This window comes from Anthonomus grandis, chromosome 7 (genome assembly GCF_022605725.1).
Source record: "Anthonomus grandis grandis chromosome 7, icAntGran1.3, whole genome shotgun sequence".
Lineage (NCBI taxonomy): Eukaryota > Metazoa > Arthropoda > Insecta > Coleoptera > Curculionidae > Anthonomus > Anthonomus grandis.
The window spans coordinates 1653671-1678200 of record NC_065552.1 but is presented as its reverse complement, the minus strand read 5'-3'; the positions used below and the strand labels follow the sequence as shown (position 1 = coordinate 1678200).

The 24530-nt window shown below is 32.8% G+C and overlaps 2 protein-coding genes and 1 long non-coding RNA gene across 7 annotated transcripts in view; 1 reads left to right on the top strand and 2 right to left on the bottom strand.

Moving 5' to 3' along the window:
- The window catches only part of LOC126738279 (zinc finger CCCH domain-containing protein 14), a 38275-nt gene extending 15672 nt beyond the window's left edge, over positions 1 to 22603 (bottom strand). The window contains exons 1-9 of one of the 5 annotated variants that reach the window (XM_050443526.1): positions 22427 to 22603; positions 22316 to 22358; positions 21981 to 22240; positions 21761 to 21920; positions 21425 to 21703; positions 21142 to 21367; positions 12393 to 12525; positions 12090 to 12323; positions 7499 to 7725 (exon numbers count right to left, since the gene is read on the bottom strand). In XM_050443526.1, the coding sequence (XP_050299483.1) occupies positions 7499 to 7725; positions 12090 to 12323; positions 12393 to 12525; positions 21142 to 21367; positions 21425 to 21703; positions 21761 to 21920; positions 21981 to 22240; positions 22316 to 22358; positions 22427 to 22465 (1601 nt within the window). In that variant the 5' untranslated portion in view covers positions 22466 to 22603. The remainder of the gene's footprint in view (positions 1 to 7498; positions 7726 to 12089; positions 12324 to 12392; positions 12526 to 21141; positions 21368 to 21424; positions 21704 to 21760; positions 21921 to 21980; positions 22241 to 22315; positions 22359 to 22426) is intronic. The other 4 variants (XM_050443527.1, XM_050443530.1, XM_050443529.1 and 1 more) reach the window with 4 other exon arrangements.
- On the bottom strand, positions 12582 to 15371 carry LOC126738281 (uncharacterized). The gene is made up of 3 exons (XR_007661277.1): positions 14930 to 15371; positions 14736 to 14871; positions 12582 to 14467 (listed from the first exon to the last, which is right to left on the bottom strand). It is a non-coding gene; the product is annotated as an uncharacterized LOC126738281 (long non-coding RNA).
- A 48-nt stretch (positions 22604 to 22651) lies between the features above and the next one.
- Positions 22652 to 24282, top strand: LOC126738280 (zinc finger X-linked protein ZXDB-like). Its single transcript, XM_050443531.1, has 2 exons — positions 22652 to 23895; positions 23951 to 24282. The coding sequence occupies exons 1-2, from the start codon at positions 22815 to 22817 to the stop codon at positions 24118 to 24120; spliced, it is 1251 nt and encodes a 416-aa protein (XP_050299488.1). The 5' UTR covers positions 22652 to 22814; the 3' UTR covers positions 24121 to 24282.
- Positions 24283 to 24530: the final 248 nt, after the last annotated feature.

The following is a 24530-nucleotide window of genomic DNA, read 5'->3' as shown; positions in this document are numbered from 1 at the left end:
TTTAAAGACGCGCAGGATTAACCTATATTTAGATACATACATATGTAAGTACATACTTACTTTTTTTATGGTAGGTAATTTATTTAGGCAGATAGTATTACTTGTAGGATTATTACTTGTCAATAAAATATGAAAATATCAAATTTATAGAAATTAATTTTATAAAAAAACAACATATTATTTTAGTTTATACCCTCTAATAATAATATGTTAACATAAAAATTGATATAAATACATATAATTATTATGTACATGTATATTAAAAAAATATAAACTAATCCTTTATATTATACATAGCTGTATTTTATATACATTAATTTACCTAAGTTTAATGTAATTTAATGTGCATCGCCATGTTTTAAGGCATTGGGACGATTTTCCCGAACGTTTTTTGCCAAATTATGCGGCCGTTTGGCCCTTTTTCTTAAAGATTCGCATTGGGCTGGGCGGCCTATAGGAGCTCTTTTGCATCCCCTTACTACTCCTGGTCTTCGTTGAGCAACAGCAGTAGGTTGCACATTAATAGCTAATCTCCTTTTAACTTTAAGTGAGCTGCAGCTTCCACCTGTATTTAAAAAAGTTTCCCAAGCATTTTTTTGTTTTAATTAAGCTCAGTCGTGACATAAATTTGGTTGAACTTTGGGCAGTGGTACCAAATTTTACATGATTTTGCTTCATTAAAATAATAAGTGAGGTAAACTGATCCTCACTAATGTTCTCCTCTTGCTGAAGGTCAGTTAATGTTTGGCGATTATTAATATTATTTTCCGATATTAAACCATTATTTAAGTTTACATCAGTAGCCAAATTTTCGTCAGCTTCACCCACTCGTTCAGTCATGTTTTGATTTGTAGATGTAAATGGCATATAAAAATCCTTTGATTGGACAATCTCTCCTTAAAAAGCTAATAAAGCTAGCTGAGCCATTAAAAACCTTGATTCGACACTAAAACTTTTGATTTTGAAGATGCTTTTTGAAAATAATGCAGAACTCCAGCCTGGTGTTTACAAAAAGAGCCTAGCCGTCCAACTTCACAGCTGCAAACTCCGTTTGAAATATCAACGTCATACTTTTTATCCGGATTTTCACTCGGGACAGAATATAGGGTATTAGATAACTGGGAAATGGCCTGTTTCTGCAACTATTTATAATTTACCCAGCATACCTTTTTAAAAGCAACTACATGTCGCATCTCTCTGATAAATATAATTTCTTAGTCTTCGCAGATAGTAGTCTTCCATTGCTGTGCAACAAAAATCCATTAGGGACACTGCATTATATGCCTTATTTCTTGAAAGCACGCTATCTTTAAATAACCTAACACTTAACTCGCTGTAATTATTAGTTTGATGTCCGTGGGTTGTTGCGTCTCTATAGGCTAAACACCAATCTGTCCTCCTGTTCCAGTTATCCGTTAAATATTTTTGCCATTCTGGCAATGAAGCAGAATTTAAAATTGCCAAGTTAAATTCCTCGTTAGCTCTATCTTCTGTAGACGCTACTAAAATATTATGAAAGTTTTGATAAAACTCTTTTCGATGATTTGCTGGAATACCATGTTTTTTCTCCCACAGCCAGCGCCATACCGCTTATAACATATGGAACCGACAAAGCAAAGTTTTGGAATTGGGCCACACAGATTTTAAGGCCCATCTTTCAGAATTGGAGTCATAAGTCATAAAAATTTTCGGAAAACCTTGCCCGCAAAATGAATTTGGCACCGAGTTCTTTAGCAGTTCAAATCCTGCTTGATAATCACTTGCTGACTGTCCTGAGGTTATAATTATTGCCAAAGCAACTGCATCAATTTGACAAGGTGTCAGTAAAAACGTTAAGCAATGATTTAGTGAATCGCATGATGACTGTACTGTCAACAAATACTATATCTTTGGCGAATGGCAAATTATATGCTCTTTGCATAATTTTAGTTACTACTATGAGAGCAAATGGGTTTTCTGAATAATTTATAATTATCCCCTTTGATTAAAACTCTTCTTGCTTCTCAACAATTTTCTAAAAAAAAAACTCTATGCAGTTTTTGAAAACTAAATAGGTACTTATATTACTTTGTTTTTGAGGAAATTAGATTTTGTATTAATTTTATTATTATACCTACTCGTAAGTTGTAATAAAACTAAATAATATCAAGGGTCTAACTCAGTCATATAATCATAATCATAATCATAATTTTTATTGATGCCAGTAATATACATTTTACACAAGTCAAAAAATACATAGGTAAAGTCAAAACAGACTACTTAACAGTACTAACACTAAGAACATTAAATTAAAATTCGACTATAACTAAAACAATAAATGATGTTATAAAAACACAGTAAAATCACCTTAAAATATGTGGTTAAAAAACTCCTCTAATGAATAAAAAGCATTCACTAATAAAACTTTTTTGATTTTTGTTTTAAAACTGTTTAGAGGTAAGTATTTTATTTCAGAGGGAAGAGCATTAAATAATTTTATTCCCCAAAAGCCCGGTCCATCCCGACACCTTTCCAGACGGCAGTAAGGAGGTACAAAGTCAGTTCTATGGCGAGTATTATAGCCATGTATATCTTGGTGAGTAGTAAAAGACTGAGTATTACGTTTAACATACAGAAGGTTTTCCAAAATGTACACTGAGGGCAGGGTGAGAATGGCAAGTTGTTTAAAGGCTGCCTTGCAGTCCTCCCTATATGCAAGACCAGCTAGTACCCTTATCACCCTTCTCTGTATACCGAACACACGTTTGGTATCAGATGCATGTCCCCAGGCTAGAATACTATATGACAAGTGTGAATGGAAAACACCAAAGTATGCAGTTCTCAGAACTGCTGCTGAGACCCCATCACTGAGCCCTCTTATTAGATAGGCAGCTTTGTTTAGCTTTAAAGTCAGTTGGTTGATGTGATGACCCCAATGTAAACGTTGGTCTAGTGTGACTCCTAGGAATTTAGCTGTGTCAGCAGACTCCACCTGCCCAAGTTCCCTCATAGAGAAAATGATTTTAAGTGTCTTATCTGAGTTCATGAGAAGCCGATTGCTGCAGAACCAGCTTTCAACTCCTTCCCGCGCCACCAGGGATCCCTCCAGGGAAGCACCCAGAGTGTCAGCCCGAAAGGATACTGTGGTGTCATCGGCAAAGAGAGTAAATTTTGCATATTCACTAATTAGTGGAAGATCATTGATATATATTAAAAAAAGAATGGGTCCCAGAATTGACCCCTGAGGCACACCCATTGTGATATCGCCTATTGCCGACGCCACCCCAGCAAAACTCACAGACTGACACCTGCCCTCAAGGTAAGATTTCATAAGTTGAACGCTTGATGGACTAAAATTATAGGCTTTGAGCTTTCCAAGAAGGACCCCATGGTCGACGCAATCAAAAGCTTTACTCAGGTCGCAGCAAAGAACTGTGTCATATTGAAAATTTTGAAAACCTTCAAGAATATCTGAAACCAAATCCAAGACGCCCAGAACTGTACTTTTGTCTTTACGAAAACCAAATTGACATTTGCTAAATAAGTTGTTTCTTTCAAAGAAGTCCACAATCTGTTCAGCTAGACACCTCTCTAAAATTTTGGACACAATTGGTAAAAGAGATATAGGCCTGTAATTATCTGGTTTATTGCAATCACCCTTCTTAAACAAAGGAATTACAAGTGCCTCCTTTAAAACAGATGGAAAGCATGATTCTTTAAGGCACAGATTGATTAAATTTGTAAGTGGAACAATAATTTCATTTGTAATTGATTTTAATATTTTAACATTTAGACCAAAAATATCCTTACTATTTTTATTTTTGAGGCTGGAGATAATATCACGGACTTTGTTATAGGATACTTCATTGAAAGAAAAAACAATATCATGTTTGGGAATCAATGATATTGGATCAACATTCGAAATTGGCATTCCTGACATGATACCCTGACCTACACCCAAAAAGAAGTTGTTAAAATCATTCGCTGTAAGACTACAATCTCTAACCCTTCCAGTTTTATTGCCACAAGATTTATTTATGACTTGCCACATAGTGCGACCAGGATTACTTGAAGATTGAATGAGTCGGTCATTTGCTTTAATTTTTGCTTCTTTTATTGCTTTGTTGTATTTATTTCTGTACTGAAGAAACACATTTTTATGATATACATCTGTGTATTGTTTACTCACCAACTCAAGAAACCCAAGCCTTTCACGCATCCCTCTAAGCTCGTCACTAAACCAGGAAATATTATTGGATTGATCTGATCTCACAGTAAACTGCTTTATGGGAAAACACTTCAAGCATGTATCCTGTAAAATGTTTAGAAATGTGATAAACTTTTCTTCAACCAATATGTTAGGCTCTGATACAAAATGCCAAGGTGTATCTGAAATAATGTTATGGAAATTAAAAAGCCCATGTTGTGTTACAGGCCGGCATATTTTTTTTGTATGTATTAAACTGCGGGATGTGGGTACTGAAAAGTCAACCTGCTGACCATCATGGTCTGAGATATTGGGTTGTACAACAAGTGATGAAAGTACATTGATATGGGGACTTACAAAGACATTATCCAAGCAAACACCCTGTCTAGTTGCTGCCCGAAATAGATGATGCAAGCCATAACCACCCAGAGCATCACACAAAGGAGCAACCCTGTTGTCGACAGTCCCAAAGTGCACATTAAAGTCACCCGCCACCAGCATGCTCCTCGCCATACCCAATTCATTAAGTTTCCCTTCCAAAGCCCGCAAAAAAGTATCAAAATTTCCCGAGGGAGATCTATAAATAGTCAATACATATAAATTAAAACATTCTATAAAAATCACAGAGTATTCAAAACACAAATCAATGTTAGGTGCTAGGTTAAAATTAGGAATCACAAAAGATGAATGTGCATTTTTTACAAATATAGCTGTACCTCCACCTATGTGATGCTGCCTAGTTGAAAACGCCACTAATGTAAAACCTTCTATTTGTATGGCTTCTAATTCTATTGATGACATCCAATGCTCAGTAATACATAAGATGTCAATATTTTTGTCATTGATAAAAGCTTCTAATTGCAGATATTTATTACGCAGAGACCTTATATTTATATGGAACACCCTGAGGAGTGTGTCAGAATTAGAAATAATCCTTACTGGCTCTATAGCTTCAGGTTCTATATTTGTGCCAGGAATTGGCGCTGAACATTCTGAAAATGGTTCACCAGAATACCTCTAGGCCATAGATCTGGCACCATATAAAGTTCCTTGTCATGACTTGGTACAGCAAGTCGAAAAGAGCTCTTGAATTTGTCGCTTTTGGTCTTCATTTTTAGGCATGATGACCCTGATAATCCCTTACTTTCCAAGTACTGCACCAGAGTCTCACTCAGCACATCAGGGGCCAGACCAGAGACAAAGAGAAAACTCATGGTTAAAGCCACCTTAAGGATTGAAGAGCTTTCATTTTTCCCATGTAGTGGTTCGGAACGGTTATTTTTTATTACACTTTGACGATTATTTTTCTTTTTATAAGTTTTTGTTTCCCATTTGTTTTTGTTTACATCATTCTCGTCGTTAAACACGTCATCATCGACAACTGTGACAGTTGACGCAATTGGTGCATTAAAACTACTGGGTAGATTTTCAGGTTTTAGTGCTTGAAGATTAGAAAGCGAACTTTTGGAAAGCTTCTTATTGCTCTTCCTCCGTGCGTTGTTTCTCGCTGGCAACACTGGGCTACGTTCGGCGGCTGGCTGATCGTAATCAAGGCCGGCAGAAACTGACGTCTGCGGAGCAATGACGTTTAACGCCGGCGCTGATACAGGGCTGTCAGAAACAGCTGATGATGATGCATTATTTTGGATATTTATATTATTGGAATTAAGTTTTAGTTTTTCCTCAAGAAAAGTTATTTTTTCTCTGAGTAGTTGATTATTTTCTTCTAGAATCCTATTCTTACTTTGAAGCTCCTCGACCAAAATGCAAAAAACGTCAGTTTGGGACGAATCTGTTTTTAAGGTTATCTGGTCAGGTACCTCTGCTTCGTGGATACAAATAGCACTTTTCAACCCCGCGGCCTGCCTCAGACATGCTGGATGAAACACCAACGAACATTTCTTGCACTTTAACTCACTTTTTACGTCTCTATTGCAATGAAAACAAACTTTTTTCGATTTTTTAAGAGCGACGTCAGAGTTGAACTTTTCAGTCGCCGCCATCTTTGTTGATCATATCATGAGGTCAGAGGGGCGTATCCGCCAAAAAGTAAATTTTACAGGAGAGATGAAAAACGTTTAATTAATTTATCGTAAATGTTTAATTATTCAAAAAAAGATAAAAATATACCCTTAAAAGGCATATTTCAAACTTTAATTAATTTTTTACACTATTTAAAAAATTAATTAAATGTTTTTCATTTCTCCTGTAAAATTTACTTTTTGGCGCATACGCCCCTATGACGTTAGACCCTCGATATGTAGGATGTAGGTATAAGCCAGTTCTCAATCAGAAAGCAAGATTTAGTTTTGTTTTAAGAGTTTATTTGTAAAATAAACTCGTGTACTTCTCGTATAGCAAGTTTGCACGAAAAGTATTTTCGCTTACATTTGAATACTCAAACATTAAAGGCAGTTTTTTCGTATCCATCATGAATAAATATCAATCTTAAATAAAAATGTCTTTGCATAAATGTTACCAAAATAAAAAACAATGAGCGGGAAATCAGCACAACGCGCAATGCAACCAAGCACTTCTAGCGGACAAGTGCATCCTCAAGCCTCAATAATCTCGACATTCTGACCCCTGATGTAGCGCATACAATAACATTATGCCACTCAAAGTAGCCACATCGATTTTGATTGGCGAAAATTTGGGGCTATGGCTAGATTGGGTGGCAGAATGTTTTAATGCTTACCGTACCTAGGGTGAATGAATTTCACCTTACATTTCATCAAATAAACAATACTGAGATTCGATTAATAAATGGTGCATGGACAACGAAAAATGAAATAAATTTGTCTTAGTGCCATCGTGGGTATATACTTTGTTTAGTAATTTTATAATCTGTAGATTTAACTTTTTTTTTTCTTTTTCTTCTCAGAAGTGTAGTATAAACACTTAACTGGTATAATTTATAAGCATAATGTCTATTATAATGCAGTTAGAATAAACAAGTTTGTAAGTATATTGGTAATATTGTTTAGGAATGTTATTATGTATACATTTTATAAACGGTGCTTTGCATAAACAATCGGGGGATGCAAAGATACAATTTTTAGTTGGGAAATATAATAACTCTTTTAGCTGTTTTTGAAGTATGACCGATTATTTCTATTGTCTATTTAAAGATGTGAAGTCGAGGACAATTTAAGAGTGAATTTTTGAGCAAAAAAAGTTTGATTCTTATTATTATAGACCTTCGACAGTGAACTAAGTAGATGATAGACAGTGAACTAATAAGATTTTTAGGATCCTAGCATTATTCTCCCTCCACCAACATTATTAGACATTGAGAACTCAATTACTTACCTTTCCACCTGTTTCACTGACCTAGGAACGTACTCCCTGAGATCGTACCCCACCACCTCCTGCTCCTCATCGCTACTCAACTTCTCCAATCGACTTCTCATTCTGCTCGAGGACTGACGGATGATCTTCTGAATTTCACTTTTTCGTTCGGTTTCTAAGTGAATTTCTGCCGCGCTCGTCGAGTTTTGTCTCTTTTCCACATATTTCTTGGTAAACAACTTTTCGGCCTACAAAAGGATTAATCCATTCAAGAAAACTGTTTAATGTATCAAATAAGTCGAAGCAAAAATTGTAATTCGACACCGTAGAGACCGCACTGTACTTATCTAATTTGAATGGTGTTAATATAAACACAGAAGATGGTTTTTTTTTTTTTGGCTTTCTTGTCTTAAATAGTTAGTTCCTTTAGAACCGTTTTCAATAGAAGATAAAAGAATCTGCGTGTTTTATTTCGTACCCATCCTATTATATTTTAATAGGTTATGAGCCCAGACTTCTGGAATTTTCATGTAAATTTCTTCATTTAAAAATGCAGTTTTAACGTCCATATGATGAACTAATAAATTAAACTGATTGGCAAAACCTAATATGTTAGCAAGAAGAACGCAAAGACGGCTACTCAGCATTTCTACGATACCGCGCCAGAAAGTATAAACAAGAATGAAGGTTGTTTTTAAAAAGATGTAATGGGATTTAGTTTAGGCTATCACGTTAAGCGGGCTCGTTGTATTATTGAGTTTAATAAATCGGTTTTAATTTAAATATCGTGGTTTTACTATTTTTTCCTAAAATAGTATCCTAACAAAGTCAGAAGTGGGATAAGACCCCAAGTTCGCGTCTTTTCAAAAGGGACCATATTTTAACCTTTTTGGTGGTTGTGAATTGTGAATTTTAGTGCTCGTGATTGTGTGCGAGTGTATGTGCTGTTATGAAAGGTAAAAAGGTAGAGGGGACCCGTTCGATGACCCTGATGGCGAGGCACGGGAGCAAATAAAAAAGTTGAAAAAGCAGATAAGTAGACTGCAGGCTCAAGTGAGTACAAATTCTGTTATTCCTTTTCCAACTGTGAGTGCGTTGATTACTGAAATTGTTATACCTATATTCCACCCGAATGCGAACATTATAACCGCGGAGACTGGATACGGCGGGTTGAAGAACTAAAATTTTGTCACAAATGGGACGATTTAACTACCGTAAAATTAGCGACCAGTAGGTTACGTGGAAACGCGCGTAAATGGTACGACGGTTCTCAAATAACGTTAAATTCTTGGAAACTATTAAAGGGCCTTTTAATCTTAAACTTTCCAAGCACAATAAGATTTGGAAAATTATGAGTAGATGCTGCAATGTACACGCCGCAATCTAAGCAAAATTTGGAGGATTACTGTTTCGAAAAGGTTACTAAGCTCAATAAATTGCATTTAAATATCCCGGACGCATAATTAATAGATAGTGTAAAAGAGGGAGTGGGTGATAATACGGTATAATACTTTTAAAAGTATTGGCGACTTATTTAAGTAGCGTCGGTGCTTTAAAACCAACCAAAGTTGATTTTCAACGTGTGTCAACTGCCCAGGTAACCCAGTTTCCAATCGCATCAACATCCGCTATGGAGAGTGACGCACAATGGAAGCGCGAGCAAAGAACCTACCAAACTTTCGATCCCCGAAAAGTGTCAAAACGCATTTCTTGTTTTAATTGCGGCAAAAACCATAGAGCAAGAGATTGTTATAAAGAGCGTATTGAGTGCGAGCTCTGTCATAATTTAGGTTACACTCGAGGCCAATGCCCACAAAATAAAAACAAACGCACGATAAATGAAATTGAAGTCGCCAATATTATTCGGAATATGTTTATCAAAACTGCTTTGATAAATGGACGTAGGATTAAATGTTTGTTAGACACCGGCAGTGAGTGTACGGTTATGAGATCATCGGTCGCTAAGAAAATCGAGGCAGTCATTAAAGAAGGCGATTCCGTGATATCATTAAAATGTTTTATGGGCAACATAGTTACTACGAAATTGAAGTGTCAACTACGAATAATTATTGACGAAGCTGTTGTTGACGTTTCCGTTTTGGTTTTAGACGATGATTATTTAAGGCACGATTTAATCGTCGGAAGGGATTTTCTAGGAGACAAAAATGTGATTATGAATAAATCACAATTCAAGGTTTCCTTAAGCAGATTACCACCACTATGTATCGATAAGGATATTTACGATATGACGAATGCATTTAAGACCGAATTACAACCGAATATGATTAATTTTGGGGAATATTTGACAGAAACGGAACAAACAAAGACTTTTAAACTTCTTAAAGAGCATCGTGATTGCATATCTTTGTCCTTGAAAGACATTGGTCAAACTACCACTGAAGAAATGCATATTCGATCCACTACTGATGAGCCAATAGTTTTATAGGCCATACCGAATGTCGATTTCCGAGAAGAAAGTTTTGACAGGAATTATTGAAGAGCTGCTAGAAAATGGCATAATTCGAGAATCAGTCTCGCCATATGCCAGTTCGGTAATACTTGTCAGAAAAAAGACTGACGATTTCCGGATGTGCATCGACTATAGAAGGTTAAATGCTGTTACTATCAAGATTTATTCTTGATAGTAACAGCAGTATTACAAATACCCATTTACAATTAAAGTAAATGAAAATGGGCAACCAATAAAGTATAAAGCCAGATTGGTAGCAAGAGGTTTTAGTCAACAATATTTATTTGACTATAATGAAACTTTTGCACCAGTTGCTAGCATAAATACTTGTAGAATTTTAATAGCTTTTGCCAATCAGTTTAATTTATTAGTTCATCATATGGACGTTAAAACTGCATTTTTAAATGGCATATTAAAGGAAGAAATTTACATGAAAATTCCGGAAGGTTTAGAAGCCGGAAATAATTTAGTTTGTAAATTGCAAAAATCATTATATGGCCTAAAACAATCTTCAGGATGTTGCTTTGAAATGTTTGATAACATAATGAAAGAATGTAATTTTAAAAATTCTAAAGTTGATATTTATACATAATAATATTTACGTTGTCTTGTACGTCGACGATATTTTAATTTGTACAAGCGATACAAATGTAATGAATAATTTAAAATCATATTTAAATGCTAAATTCAAAATGACAGATTTTAAAAGAAGTTTCATTATTTTTAGGTATAAGAATTAAAAGATATCAAAATAAAATAACATCAAACTATTTATTTAAATTCTTTATTAAAAAAATTTAATATGGCTGCATGTAAAGCTGTAGATACTCCACTTCCAACTAAATTAGATTTTGAAGCATTAAACGATGAAAATTGCAATGCACCTTGCAGAAATTTAATAGGTTGCCTAATGTATGCAATGTTATGTACACCTCCTGATTTATGCTTACCTATAAACTTGTTAAATAGGTATCAAAATAAAAATAACCCAGAATTGTGGAAAAATTTAAAAAGGATATTAAGATACATAAAAGGTTCTCTTGATTTAAAACTTATGTATGAAAGTGGTAATTATGTCAATATGTTATATGGTTTTGTTGATTCCGATTGGGGAGGCAATGATCATGAAAGAAAAAGTACAAGCGGCTATTTATTTATGGCTTTCAGTAATTGTGCAGTATTATGGAATTCGAAGAAACAAAATTCAGTTGCCACATCCTCCACGGACGCTGAATATACAGTGAGAGCCAAAAGTCCGGAATAAATTCATTTAAAATTCAGGGGTATGTTCAAAAAAAAAACGCTCGGACACGTCGATTTTTATTTTCAACTGCGGTCCAAAAATAAGTTACGACCATCAACTTCAATTTTTGAAATGGAAATACCAATTTTTTATTCTGTATTCTTAAAGAACAGAAAATTCTAGACATATTTCATGTACAATGTCCTATTTTCATTTGTTTTTGAGTTATTGACAGTTGAAGATCGGCATATTTGCACTTTTGACATGTTATAAAATCCAAACGGTTAGACATAGACAAAAAATGCGGTTTGCACTTTTAATCGAAGCTTTTTTAAAACCATCTGTTGACACTAGCTAGTAAGTGTCAACAGGTACTGAGAAATTCAACCGTAGAATTTCTAAAAAAACATTCAAAATATTAATGTATTTAATCAAAAGTATTGTATAAACGTTGAACAAAAAGAAACTATTCTAATCTATACCGAATTAAATGTTCAAATTGAGCCCCATTAACTTCTTGACAGTAAGCGAGTCTTGATTCGAATTCTCTCAGAACGTTGCGTATCATTTCTTGAGGTATTCGTTGAATCTCATTTCTTATATTATTTCTCAATTCTTCTAAATTGTTGGGTTTATTTACATACACTCTATGCTTTAAATAACCCCACAAAAAGAAGTCCAAAGAAGTCAAGTCGGGGGACCTAGCAGGCCACTTCATCAATTACCATCCATTAATTACCATCGGCCTCTCTTAAATTTGAATGATGTTAATATAAACACAGACGATGGATATTTTTTTTTTTGGCTTTCTTGTCTTAAATAGTTAGTTCCTTTAGAACCGTTTTCAATAAAAGATAAAACAATTTGCGTCAATCCCTTTGAAACAAGAATTTACTTACGACTTCTTTGCCGACCGTCGGTGTTTGCGCGACGCTCCTCTGCGCATCCGCCACCGCTTTGAGCAGTAAATTTTTATTCGGTTGCGCGCATCCGACCGGCAGGACCCGCGGTTTCACTTTGATCGCGCTCCGCACCTCCCTGACCGTCGGTTCTTCCTCGCTGTCGCTCTTTTGGGGCGCCGCCCTCTTTATTACCGCCACTTTCGATTGGACACCCAAACGACCCAATATACCCTAGAAAATCATTATTAAAAGGGAACTTTTAACGGAAAATTCCGTAACGTTTTAGAATAAATTAATTACTATTTTCTTTGTTCTTTCCGCGCTCTTTTCTCGGGATCTTACGGGACTTCTACTTTTGCTCCTTTTTTCCCGATCTCTACTACGTTCCTTGGGTCTCTGATACCGATCTCGGTCTCTTGAAGTACTTCTTCTCCTAGAGTTTCAAATAAAATAATTAATACAGTAAGGCTAAATAACCCATATGTGTAAGAAGCCTTAGTAGTCCCACAACTCTCTAGTATACAGTAAAAGTCGCGAATAGCGACTAACTTTTAATAACGACGATTTTAAAGAATGCCATGTTTTGAATTATTCAAATTGCTCTCTTTTGTATAAGGAAAATCACCTCCAACACAAAAAATTACCCCAAACCAAAGAAAATAATAGTAAACTATAGAAAATCCATCCCGTGTAAATTTTTTGACCACCTAAAAGGATCCCCGCTTTTCGAGCGAGGATCCATCGGTGAAATTACGCGTTGAAATCTGGCCGATCGCTTGGCTGTGTTGCGAAATTTAATTCGACGGCTGCGACTCGGCTGAGCAACACAATATTATTTTTGTTATTCGCTCTTGTGACGGACGTAATTCTGTTATTTAGGCGAACTAGAAGAGAGAATCCTACGTTAAAGATGTTTAAATTTCCTTATAAAAATCCAAGTATTTGCGAACGTTGGATTTTAAATTGCGGTAAGTCCTAGAGTTCTATAAACATACTCAACCTTAATAGTGCCTTAGTAAGTAAGTACAGGGTGTTCCATTTAAGAGGAAAAACAGCATATTTTTTGACTTTTCCGGTATATTTAAAAAAATTGAAGATAGCCAATCGACGTATTTTAACTCGGAGAATTTGAAAATCGTAATAAGAAATCAATTCCATAACAAACAAAAAAGACTGACGACATTGTTTTCTTCTTAGAACATTGAAAGGCTAGAAGTAGCATGCCGTGGAACTATGGGCAGGTTTGTTTGCTTGCAACATCTCTGATGCAATGATGCCAAATGCTTATAGAGAAATGGCAAGAATCACTTTATAATATCATAAAAATTTTCAGTTGTTTCCGAAGGCTCAAAACAATACTACTGCTCCCCTTTAATAAAATATCAAGCATTTTTTTAAAATAAATTTGATAAGATACTCTATATCGAAGTCAATATACGTTAAATAAATGAAAATAAAGTACGAAGCAACGAGAAAACGGTAATGGCACCGCAACGCCGCTCGATCGCATTGTTGATGCCACCGATACAAGCACTCTCTACCAGTGACGTCGTCAACAAATATTTACCTGATAAATTTTTATGAATTATTATAGAGTTTAAATATAAGTAATATTACCATTTATGAGCTATTTATGTGTTTTTTTAACGGACTTCGTTAGAGGAAGGTCCTAATAAAAGGCAGCATTTTTGTCAAGGCATTTTTATGGAAATAAAATATTTTATTAATATAAAATTATAGATTTCTTAATAAATCATGTTTTAAGACACAAATTTTTAACATTTTGCAAAATTTTATTATAATTATTATATTATACAAAACTCAGTTTTACATCACTTACTTTAAATCACATAATATATACTTCTATGGTGCTGACTTTTTCAAAGGGACAGTATTGCTTCAGCGGAAAGAGTTAAAACTACAAGGATGTTCAAATTGTGAAGGAGTTGCAGGTTTTTTATAGGTTAGAAGATTTTTATTATGAGTATTTAGCCTGTACAATGGTTTTTGAGACATTTAACAGTGACCTATATAATACCTAATACCAAGTATTATATCATATTAATTTATACTAAAAAACAAAGCTTACCTACGAATAAAGACAATGGATTAGATTAGATAGTTTATTAGTAGTAATATACAAACAAGTACTTTTACAAGTCAAATCAAATATGTAGTATGTTGGGATTTTTCGAAAATCATGTTATTATTTCTTAAGTATTTTAATAATGACTTGAGAAATCTAATTCAATATCTTTGGCGAAAATTTGTTTGTTGCAATCTTCGAATTAAAATTTTTTGTTCTTTTTTTTTTTTTCCCATAATTTGATGAATCATCAGTGCTTAGGTCCTCAGGATATCATTTTGATTTTACCCTAGAATAATATACATAAAAATATAGTATTACCAAAATTAAAAAGAAAAAATTAAAAAGAAAAAATTAAAAAAATTTATTATGATAATCCAATTGATCAATAAAATGTATGTTATTACAAAGAATCTTTGTAATATCATACATTTGATTAATTGCATTTAATAAAACAAATATAACATAATAAAATACAATTTCACTTGTAAATAAGATATATAGAATAGGATGATACATGGCATAAAACTAGTAGTCTATTTTGAGTGTATTTTTACCTTTTCCTTGACAGAATCAGGGAATGTGTAGCAGTTAAACAAAAACGGCTTGGATGAGAAATAGTAATTGTTGACCTAGACCCCACGGTAACTATTAAGCTCAGATGCAGTTATTGTTGATGATGAATAATCAGATCTGTAATTATACAAAATTTGGAGTATCAAGAATATTAATCTATTTTAATTATCCATACTTGTCTATATTAGCTTCACTGTTTGTACTATATACCATTTTAGAAGCTAAAGAAGTTTTTGCACTCTTCAGGAAAACTATCCCTGCAGCTTTGAAGGGTAAATCACTTAAATTAACTAAATTATCGGCTGCTGTGTTTTTAACCAGTGCATCAGAAATCCTAGTAAAAAAATAGTTTTACACACATACCTACCTAATTTAATAAGTATTAGGTATAAATAAAGCTTATATGAGTAACACTAATACTTTTTGTGACGATTTTTTTATACTAGAAAAATATATTTAAAAAAAAATTACCTTTGAGGTAGAGCTGATAATATTATCTTCCTTATGTAAGAAATCACTTTTAAGGATGTGATCTGAAAAAACAAATATGTTCTTTTTAATTATGTTGATTTCCATTAATGAAATCCATTGTTCCCTTTGGGCATATATTAGGCAATCTATAATAAGTATTTGATATTTAATCAAAAAGCAAAAAAAAATTACAGTAATAAATTAATATGTGGTGCCAGTTACTATATGTATTATTGTAAGTTGCAATATGGTAAAACAAACAAAAAATTATCGACCAAATTTTAGGGAAAGACAAAATTAACTTTATACATAGATATCAATATCTAAATAAATTTCAAAATTCTTTAAAGGCAATAAAAAATTAGTAATTTCATATATCTACCTAATGTATATATTAAAAAAACATAACTATATAGATAGGTACATTTAAAAATATAAATATTTTGGTATTTTACGCACACTTTCACATTCAAGTTTTTATTAGGTTTATATCTATAAGATCCCCTATTCTACGTTTATGACGATAGTAACCCTATGATGTGATGTTATACATTCATCGGTACTTACTTGTGCAAAGATCGGCTTGAATCACCTTTTCATCATGATGCGGCACAAACGACACAAGTTTTTGCCATCCTAGCAATTTAAAAAAACACTAAAATGTGGCCTTTTTCGTTTTTAAACCAAAAATTAATGAAAATACACGAATCCCGAAAATAAACAAAGAGGCCGTTTGACAGATGACACTACGCGTATGGCTCAGGCGCTTAAGCTCCGGTGTTGTCGCTTCAAATTTTTTAGAAGCAGTTTTAGGATAAGAATGTTAATAATTTTGTTTTTTTTTTCTTAAGGATATTATATTTATTCTTAAAATAGATTAATTGTAGTATTTATACTTTTTATTTTGAATTTTCCTATAAAATACAACACAAATAAATTAAATTAACGTTATAATGGTTGTTAAAATATAGCTAAAAATTTCCTCCGTTGGAAATTTGTGTCGGCTTGACAACAGAGAATCGGCAAATATGTTTGTAAACAAAACACCCCTCTTGCCCCTGTGCACATGTTGGACTCAAACAAAGTTGTTGTTTACTAATTCTAGCCTTTCAATGTTCTAAGGTTTTCTTATTACGATTTTCAAATTCTCCGAGTTAAAATACGTCGATTGGCTATCTTCAATTTTGTAAATATACGGAAAAAGTAAAAAATATGCCGTTTTTCCTCTTAAATGGAACACCTTGTACCTAAAATTCGTTTCATGGGTCTTTAACTGTGGCTCCTGGAAGGGCCAGGTATAAATACGTGTATTTTTACGCAAAGTTACAGCTGAATATCTGTGAAATGAACATCACCTACAATCTATATCTATCTCAAGTTTTAATTGGGAACTATTCGGCAATGAAAATTACAGTTAACCAAAAACTATAATTTTCTGACTTTTAGGTAAATGAAAAATGTCTAAGGTGGCAAAACTATGAGGTGATGTACAAAGTTAATTTTTGAATACTGAAAATTAAATTTAAAGAATAAAATATATAATACCGGTTTAAATAGTCAAATTACAAAACAATAATTACTTTGAGATAAACCCTTAAAAATAGTACCATAACAAATAATAATAGTTATTTATTAGAGTAAAATAGGCGTTTTAAAATTACTGCCTTCGCTAAAGCTCGTGTAGTAAACTTCATTTTACTCCCTATTAATCATTTTACTGCCTCATCTGTAAAAGTCAATAAAGTGAACTTTTTGAGTGAAGGCGAAAAAAATATTATTTTATTTTATTATACTGAATCTTCTAATCTTGACCAACTTTAAAGTATACAAACTCAAAAATTAGCGAATCGTCGAATTTAAATCATCAGGTTGAAAAAAAATATAAGTTACGCTTTTCTTTTTAAATAGGTAGGTATTTTATGATACCGATTTTGGGGAAGTTTGAGGATCGTTGATATAAATATTTTTGATGGAATTTCACTTTTGCGCGCCATCGTTTTTTTGTGCTCATGCATTTTTGTATACTTTTGTATACTTAGTGTTGCCATTGCTAAGTGGGACACAGGAAATCCCATGTTATTTTTTTATAGGGATTGGCTTTCCTCTTTAACTTAGAGAAAAAAGTATTAACATTTATTAAAGAGCACTAAAATCTATAGCCTATAAAATAGCACAGTAATAAAATAGCACGTCACGCACAGACATTTTTTACTTATTTAAACAGCTTAAATCTCTACCACTTGTTACTTTGATAGCCAAAATACCTTTGACGTATATATCAATTCACGCCGATTCTGTGAGCTTTATTAAGCTTTATAGCCAAAAATCTATATAAAAATTAAAAAATTATCTTTTTTTATTGCAATGTATTTACAGGTAACAACCAACATTTTTTTATCTTGACTAGTGGACCGTTAAATAAGTTTGTCGTTTTATACATGACTACTGTATTGGTAGTAAATACAGTAGTTCAGTCCAAAAGATGTTTATTTTGTCCAAAAAATATTTTATTGAATATAAAGCGCAAGATTGTTTGAGTCTCAAAATAGAGAACAAAATTATTGCTCAAAAAGAGATTTCTACTTGGCTAGGAAGTAAGGACAATTCTTGTTACTTACACAAACTTTTTTTAGTGCATCATTTGGCTATTTATTTATTTATTTATTTACAGTCAAGGCTTTCTAACAGACAGGCACAGCTGTCCAATAATAAGAAAGCACGTTATATCACAAATACAAATTAGTAAACAAGTTCTATATAATAATAATTACAACTACAGAGAATTAATTCTTAAAATTACATCACAATCTAGAAAGAATTACTTATGTAGTTTAATCAGGAAGCCGTCTTAGGTGTCGTTTAAAGGCATCAAAGCTCAAAAAAAATAAGTCAATATTAGGATGGTTTAACTCCAAACTATTATACATACGGGTACATCTAATAATTGGAGAATTCGATAAGTAATTGGAAAAATACCTGGACACTACAAAAGTTTGTCTATTACGAAGGATGTAAGGATTGATGTTAAAATTGAGCTTTTCTAAAACAGATGAAGAATCAATAAAGTTGTTTACGGCCTTGTATATAAATATTAAATCAAAATTTCTTCTTCGGACCTCCAACGATTGCATATTATAAAATTTTAAATTATCATCATAACTAAAGAAATGCCGTCGTCTGTTAAACCTATAATTTAAAGTGTTAACAAATTTGCGCTGCACACTCTCTAGTCGGCCAATATAATTGGCGTACATTGGATTCCAAACTGTTGTTGCGTATTCCAGTACAGGTCTTACTATACTATTGAATAAAATTGTTAAGGAATTTATGTTGCTAAATCCTTTTGTTGCTTGAAAAACAAATCCAAGATTTTTAAGAACCTTTTGTACAATATTTTCAAGATGCTTTTCACTTATCACTAATATATTTAAATTTTGCAAATGAGAGACGAGCTTTTAAAAAAAGAACAAAAACAAAAACTAAAAAATTTAAAAAATAAGTAGTTTTTCGTACAATTTGTTATTATCAAGGCTAATGGAGACATATAACTGAAATATGTTCATGATGATGGCATTTCCGGTTATACCATAAGTTCTTGCTAACTTCCTTATTTTAAAAGGCACGCTCTACACTTCATTTAATTTTTTGATTCTACGTTAAATTTGATCTACGAAAAACATTCATGAATGAATGTTTTTTACTATTGAAGGATATTTCCAAACTTTGTGTTCTCAAGACGCATGCCAATTAGCCAAAATATTTAAAAAATATTCGTATTTGATTAAGAATGTTATTGCGCCTGTTAAAAATTTGACTCCAGTTTATTTCAACACCCTGTACCAAATTTGGTACACTTATGTTTTAAATGGTCCTGAACAATAATCCAGTACCATTTTTCAAAAATAAATATCGCTAATACTACTTCTCGATTTTTCGCACTTCAAACTTGAATACAGTAGGCCATGACCTGCTTTCTCTAAATGTCGAACTTGCCATTTTTGACCATCTAACAAAAAAAAGTTTTTGAAAATTTGTCAAGAAACAAAAATTTTAGAGGGGTGGCTAACCTTTAAGTGGGACACACTGTATAGACATATATTAATATAAGCTAATGAGCATTAACTTCCTGTATAACCGGAAGTGCCGCCAGCATAAAAATATTTAAGTCGTATGCCTCCCCATCCCTATCAACCCTATCAAATTGCGAGATTTTATAATTTCTTGATTTCGAAAACAATTCTTTTGTAAATGGTTTTCGACTAGGTTCATCCAGGGACACGCTGTATTAAAAATGTGCATATTTTATTTGCAATTTTTTTGCCAACCGCTCATTTTTTTAACTAGTTTGTGGATTTTTTAGGGAGAAAATTGAGAAAAAAATACCCATTAAGTGCATCAAAATTTATGTTTTTTTTAATCTGAGACACCCTGTATTCTCATATTTATGAAAAATCCTACAATTTGAGTTTGAACACTTAACTGTATAAATTATATAGCTGTAAATTAAAATAATTCGTATTTCTATTGTATTAGATTATATATTATATGTATTAGATTATATGTATGTGATGTACATATAAGTATAAGTATTAGAATAATTTTCTTTTTTTCGTCTAAAAGTGTTAATTATTTGCGGATCCAAGATTTTAGTAATAAATGTTATAAAAATGTGAATATGTACTACCTACATGTATATAAAAATCCAATTTTAGAATAACTTAAGCAGGAAGTATAATATACATATACTTAGTACATATACATATATTATGTAAGTACATATCTATATTATTAAAATTAGAAGTTTTTAAATTTTTGTTATAAAATATAGGTAATTATGCACCAAAATTCAACCCGGCATTTTGTCCTGTTTAATTAGCTTTAAACCATAACTTTAAGTTTTTTGATAAAAATAATATAGGTACTAGTAATGTTTCTTTGATTTTGTTATTTAAAATGTTTGTGAGAATTATTTTCTATTAAAACATATTCCTCCACTTTGTTCCTAATTAACTTCAAATGTCAACTTTAAAGATTAATGCCTTATTAATAATAATTCTGCGATGCGGTACAAAGACAAATCAATGCAAAAAATGCCAAAAATTAAGTCTTTATAGATTTGGAATTATTTTATTTTTCTAGGCACGTGCATTTTTTTTTTAATTTTAGCGTTTGAATTAATAATGGAGAAATTTTAATTTTAATGCGAACAAAACCAAAATGATGACTCAACAATTATCTTTGCCCAAACCTTGCTGAAGATTGACAATTTGCAAAATATATTATTTTCACTGTTTCTATGCTTAAGAATTAATAAAGTATAACAGAATTTAGCTTTTTGTTTAGTTCTTGTATAAGTATATTCCTATTTAAGTTGATTAAATTCTTTTATGTGCATTCTCAGGAATTTGGTAGTGTAAGTTACAGTAACCTCACCAGTCAATAACTCTGAATTGTCTGGAACATTACTTGTTGGAGTGTTCAAAAGCAGATAAATTGTGTTTTATCTTAATTTAATCAGAGTTTATTTCCACCAAACTAATTGTCTACTTTGAATTTTTCTACTTCCCAAACAAGGTCATTTATGTAGAGAAGAAAGAGTATAGGGTCTAAGACACTCCTTTGTATCAACTCAAACTAATGCACTCAAGCATTGTGTAAGTTATAGTCTGGTATAATATGGTAATTGACAAATGACAACTTAATAAACAACAAAAAATTTTACTAGTCCTGTGGTTGGAACCTTTCATGTGACACTCAAATTACAAGACAGTTTTACCACTAACTAAAACTGAACTAATCTCTATTAAACTGCTTTAATCTTCTCCTGAAGATGACAACATCGTTATCGAGACACGTGTCGAGTATAAAATAAAGAGTTTTGGTTCGTGAACTGTCTAGTAATTTCAATAGTTTTACCTAGAATTTCTTCTGTCCTTCTCTCTGTGTTCGCCCCGAGACCTCTCGCTAGGACTGGGCCTTTTCTCTAACCTCTCCAAAACAGAAACTTTTTTCCTCGGCGGTGGGGTCCTCGGGGATCTTTCCCTGGACCGATTTCTATGTCTGTTTTCCAACCTTGACCTTAAAGAAACACTTTCGGGCTCAAAATCGAATGTAATTCTTTTATGTTTCGGTTTGTCTTCGCCTAAAAACAACACAAATTAATGCCCCCAATAAAAAAAATATCAAATTCTCCACTTACTCTCTGGTGCGTCCAACTCAACTTCCCTATTGCTTAAAAGTGAATTTTCTTCATCATTTGATTCTAAAATGGCATTTTCTAAGACACTTATTTGTCTCTTTTTGGCTAAACTGTTCTCCTCTTCTGATTTTACATTTTCATGATCATTTTCTGTATCACTGTTGACCAGTAAACCCAAACGACTTTTGACACTTTTAATCTTTTTTTCTATGTCTTCAAGTTCTTTTTCATTCATTTCACCTACCTCAGAGAGCAAAGGGATATCAAAACTATCTTCGGCTAAAAAATTATAAAAGAATTATGTAATTTGGGTGACTTACTATATTAAATTCATACCAATCTCTTGTCGGTTGTTATCTTCATGTTCAATAATAATTTTGCGATTTTCTGATAACTTGTTTGATGAAACTGGTGGGTCATCTGTTTGAGGGATCAGCTGAGTGTCTTCTTTGTTGTTTTCTCTTACAGATTTTTCCAGCAAAGATTCTTTTTTTACCTAGAAAGAAATAAGACTGATATTCAGGATGTCCTTCCTAGGCAGGTCTCTTTTCCTTACTTTCTTATGCGATTTTTCCTTTTTAACCTTTAAACAACTCTTATCATCGGGCGGCACTTCACCACTTTTTCTCTTAACAGCCTTTTTGTACACTTCTGGGTTAGTAACGGTGACCTCTTTTAACTTTTTTAGTACAATATGTAGCCAGTTCACAAAAGTTGAAGTTTTAGTGGATAGAAACAGGTTTAGGTCCTCGTTCATTTGAGACTTGGTCCTCCTGTTTGCTACCATAACCATTATGTAGTCAGGAAGTTCATCATCTATGGATATTTGAGCAAACAGTGACAAAATCAGGTTTTTTGGTAAAATAAGGGTTTGTTAATTTAAGTACTTACCTACGTAACACTCCAGTTCCAATAATTTCGCTTTTATAGCGCTCTAAAAAGGGATTTTCCTTTAGACCATTATAACCTTAAAACAGTTGGATTGAAGATAACGGTACTTACTCTCATTTTTTGGCCAACCTCGGCCCCTATACTATCCATTTTTAGTGTATCACTATATTAACTTACACTATTTCTCTTACTTAAAGTAAATTAAGATATTTTTAGGTAATTTGTGGATAAAACTGTGAGGACCATTAATTTTTTATTTACATTTTGACAGTGACAGTTCTCATACTGGACTCTGTCAATGTCATCTGTCATTAAATGGCATGTCAATGTCGGCTGTATGTCTGTCACATTTTTTGAGGTTATGTGAATTTGGTTTTGTTTATTTTTTACTTCTGTTATGTTTAGAATTCAAACAATTCATGCCCACCAAGAAAAGTTAAATTAACCTCGAGTTGAAAACTTTACTACCTAGAACTGAAAATACTAAGTCACTGAGATCATGAGCTTGGATTACCCAAACAGCCTAAAGCCTGAAGAAGTTTTAATAAAAGAAGAGCCTTTAACCGATGAGTATTTTGAAGAAGAACATACTGATCTAGAGATTCTGATAAAACAAGAGGAAGCTACTATTGAAATCAAACAAGAGAGCCTGGAAGACCTGAATACCACATCTACTATTGAGCTGTTTCCATGTCCAAAAGTAGGATGTTTATTGAGGTTCACGGACTCATCTAAGCTAAAAACCCATTTGGCAAAAGCACATTCTTTTATAAAACTTCACATTTGTCCAGTAAAAGGATGTAGTGCCCAGTTCAAAGGAATATCTCTACTGAAAGAACACATTTCAGACTGTCATAGTATTGAGAATGATAATGTAAAGAATCCTGCAGAAAAATCGGCTTTATTAAAGTTTGAATGTTCAATTTGCTGTTCTAGTTTTAAACAAATTGAAAGTTTGCATAATCATCAAGAAAAGGTACACAAACATATTTCTAATGTGAGTACTAATTACCAGCTGGACAGTAAACCATTTCAGTGTCCAAAAGTAGAATGTTCATTGAGTTTCACTGACCCATCTAAGCTCAGAAACCATTTAGCAACATCACATTCTTCTAAAAAGCTTTACCTTTGTCCAGTAAATGGATGTAACATCCAATTTAACGGAACCCCTGTACTGAAAGAACACATTTCACACTGTCATAGTATCACGAATGATAATGTAAAAAATCCTGCAGAAAAATCGGCTTCACTAAAGTTTAAATGTTCAATTTGCTGTTCTAATTTTAAACAAATCGAAAATTTGCATGATCATCAAGAAAAGGTACACAAACATAACTCTAACATGAGTACTAATAACTCCCAACTGGACAGTAAACCACTTCAGTGTCCAAAAGTAGAATGTTCACTGAGTTTCACCGACCCATCTAAGCTCAGAAACCATTTAGCAACATCACATTCTTCTAAAAAACTTCATCCTTGTCCGGTAAATGGATGCAACATGAAATTTAACGGAACCCCTGTACTGAAAAAACACATTTCACTCTGTCATAGCTTCAAGGATAATAAAAAGGAGAAACAAGGTTTATTTAAGTGTGTTTTTTGTGAAAAATCTTACATGTGGGCGAATTCTTGTAGGAAACATGAGAAAAAATGTTTTCAATTTGTGTGCGAGTGTGGCCAGGAGATTACTCGGTGGGAACATTATTGTGGCCATAAAAAGCTCCTTAAGTGTAAACCGATTGTTAAAGAAGATCTACTTAAAAGGATGTATTCAGTATATGCGAGAAGGAAGTTGCCTAATGTAGAGTCATATGAGGCAAGTTAAAATAACAAAATAATTTGAGACTTTAATTGAATGTTATCAAAAGAACACAAATTAGATAGGAGTGAAGTGTTAACCACATTAGTTTTTATAGCAGAAGGAATTGTACAATGTGTTGTTTAAATATAGTTTTTCTAGGAAAAAATTCTGTTTTTTTTTTTTATTTGCTGCCTCTTAATGTCTGTAGTGTTGAAATTTCCGTACATTTAGGGATTTTTCTTTGTGTTTTGAGGGAAAACTAAAACTAAATGCTTTTTATCAATTTTTTTTTCTCAAAATTTTGTACAAATTTTCCAAAACGCTGACATAGGTGTCCAACCAAATTATCCAGTCCGATTATTTATCCTTAAAACCTATAATATCTTTAATTAACGTTAAATTTAAAAGTCCCGC

Coding starts and splice junctions, on each gene's coding strand:
- LOC126738280 (XM_050443531.1), top strand. CDS start 22,815: ATGAGCTTGGATTACCCAAACAGCCTAAAGCCTGAAGAAGTTTTAATA. Junction 23,896..23,950: donor TAATAAAAAGGAGAAACAAG/GTTTATTTAAGT, acceptor GAATTCTTGTAG/GAAACATGAGAAAAAATGTT.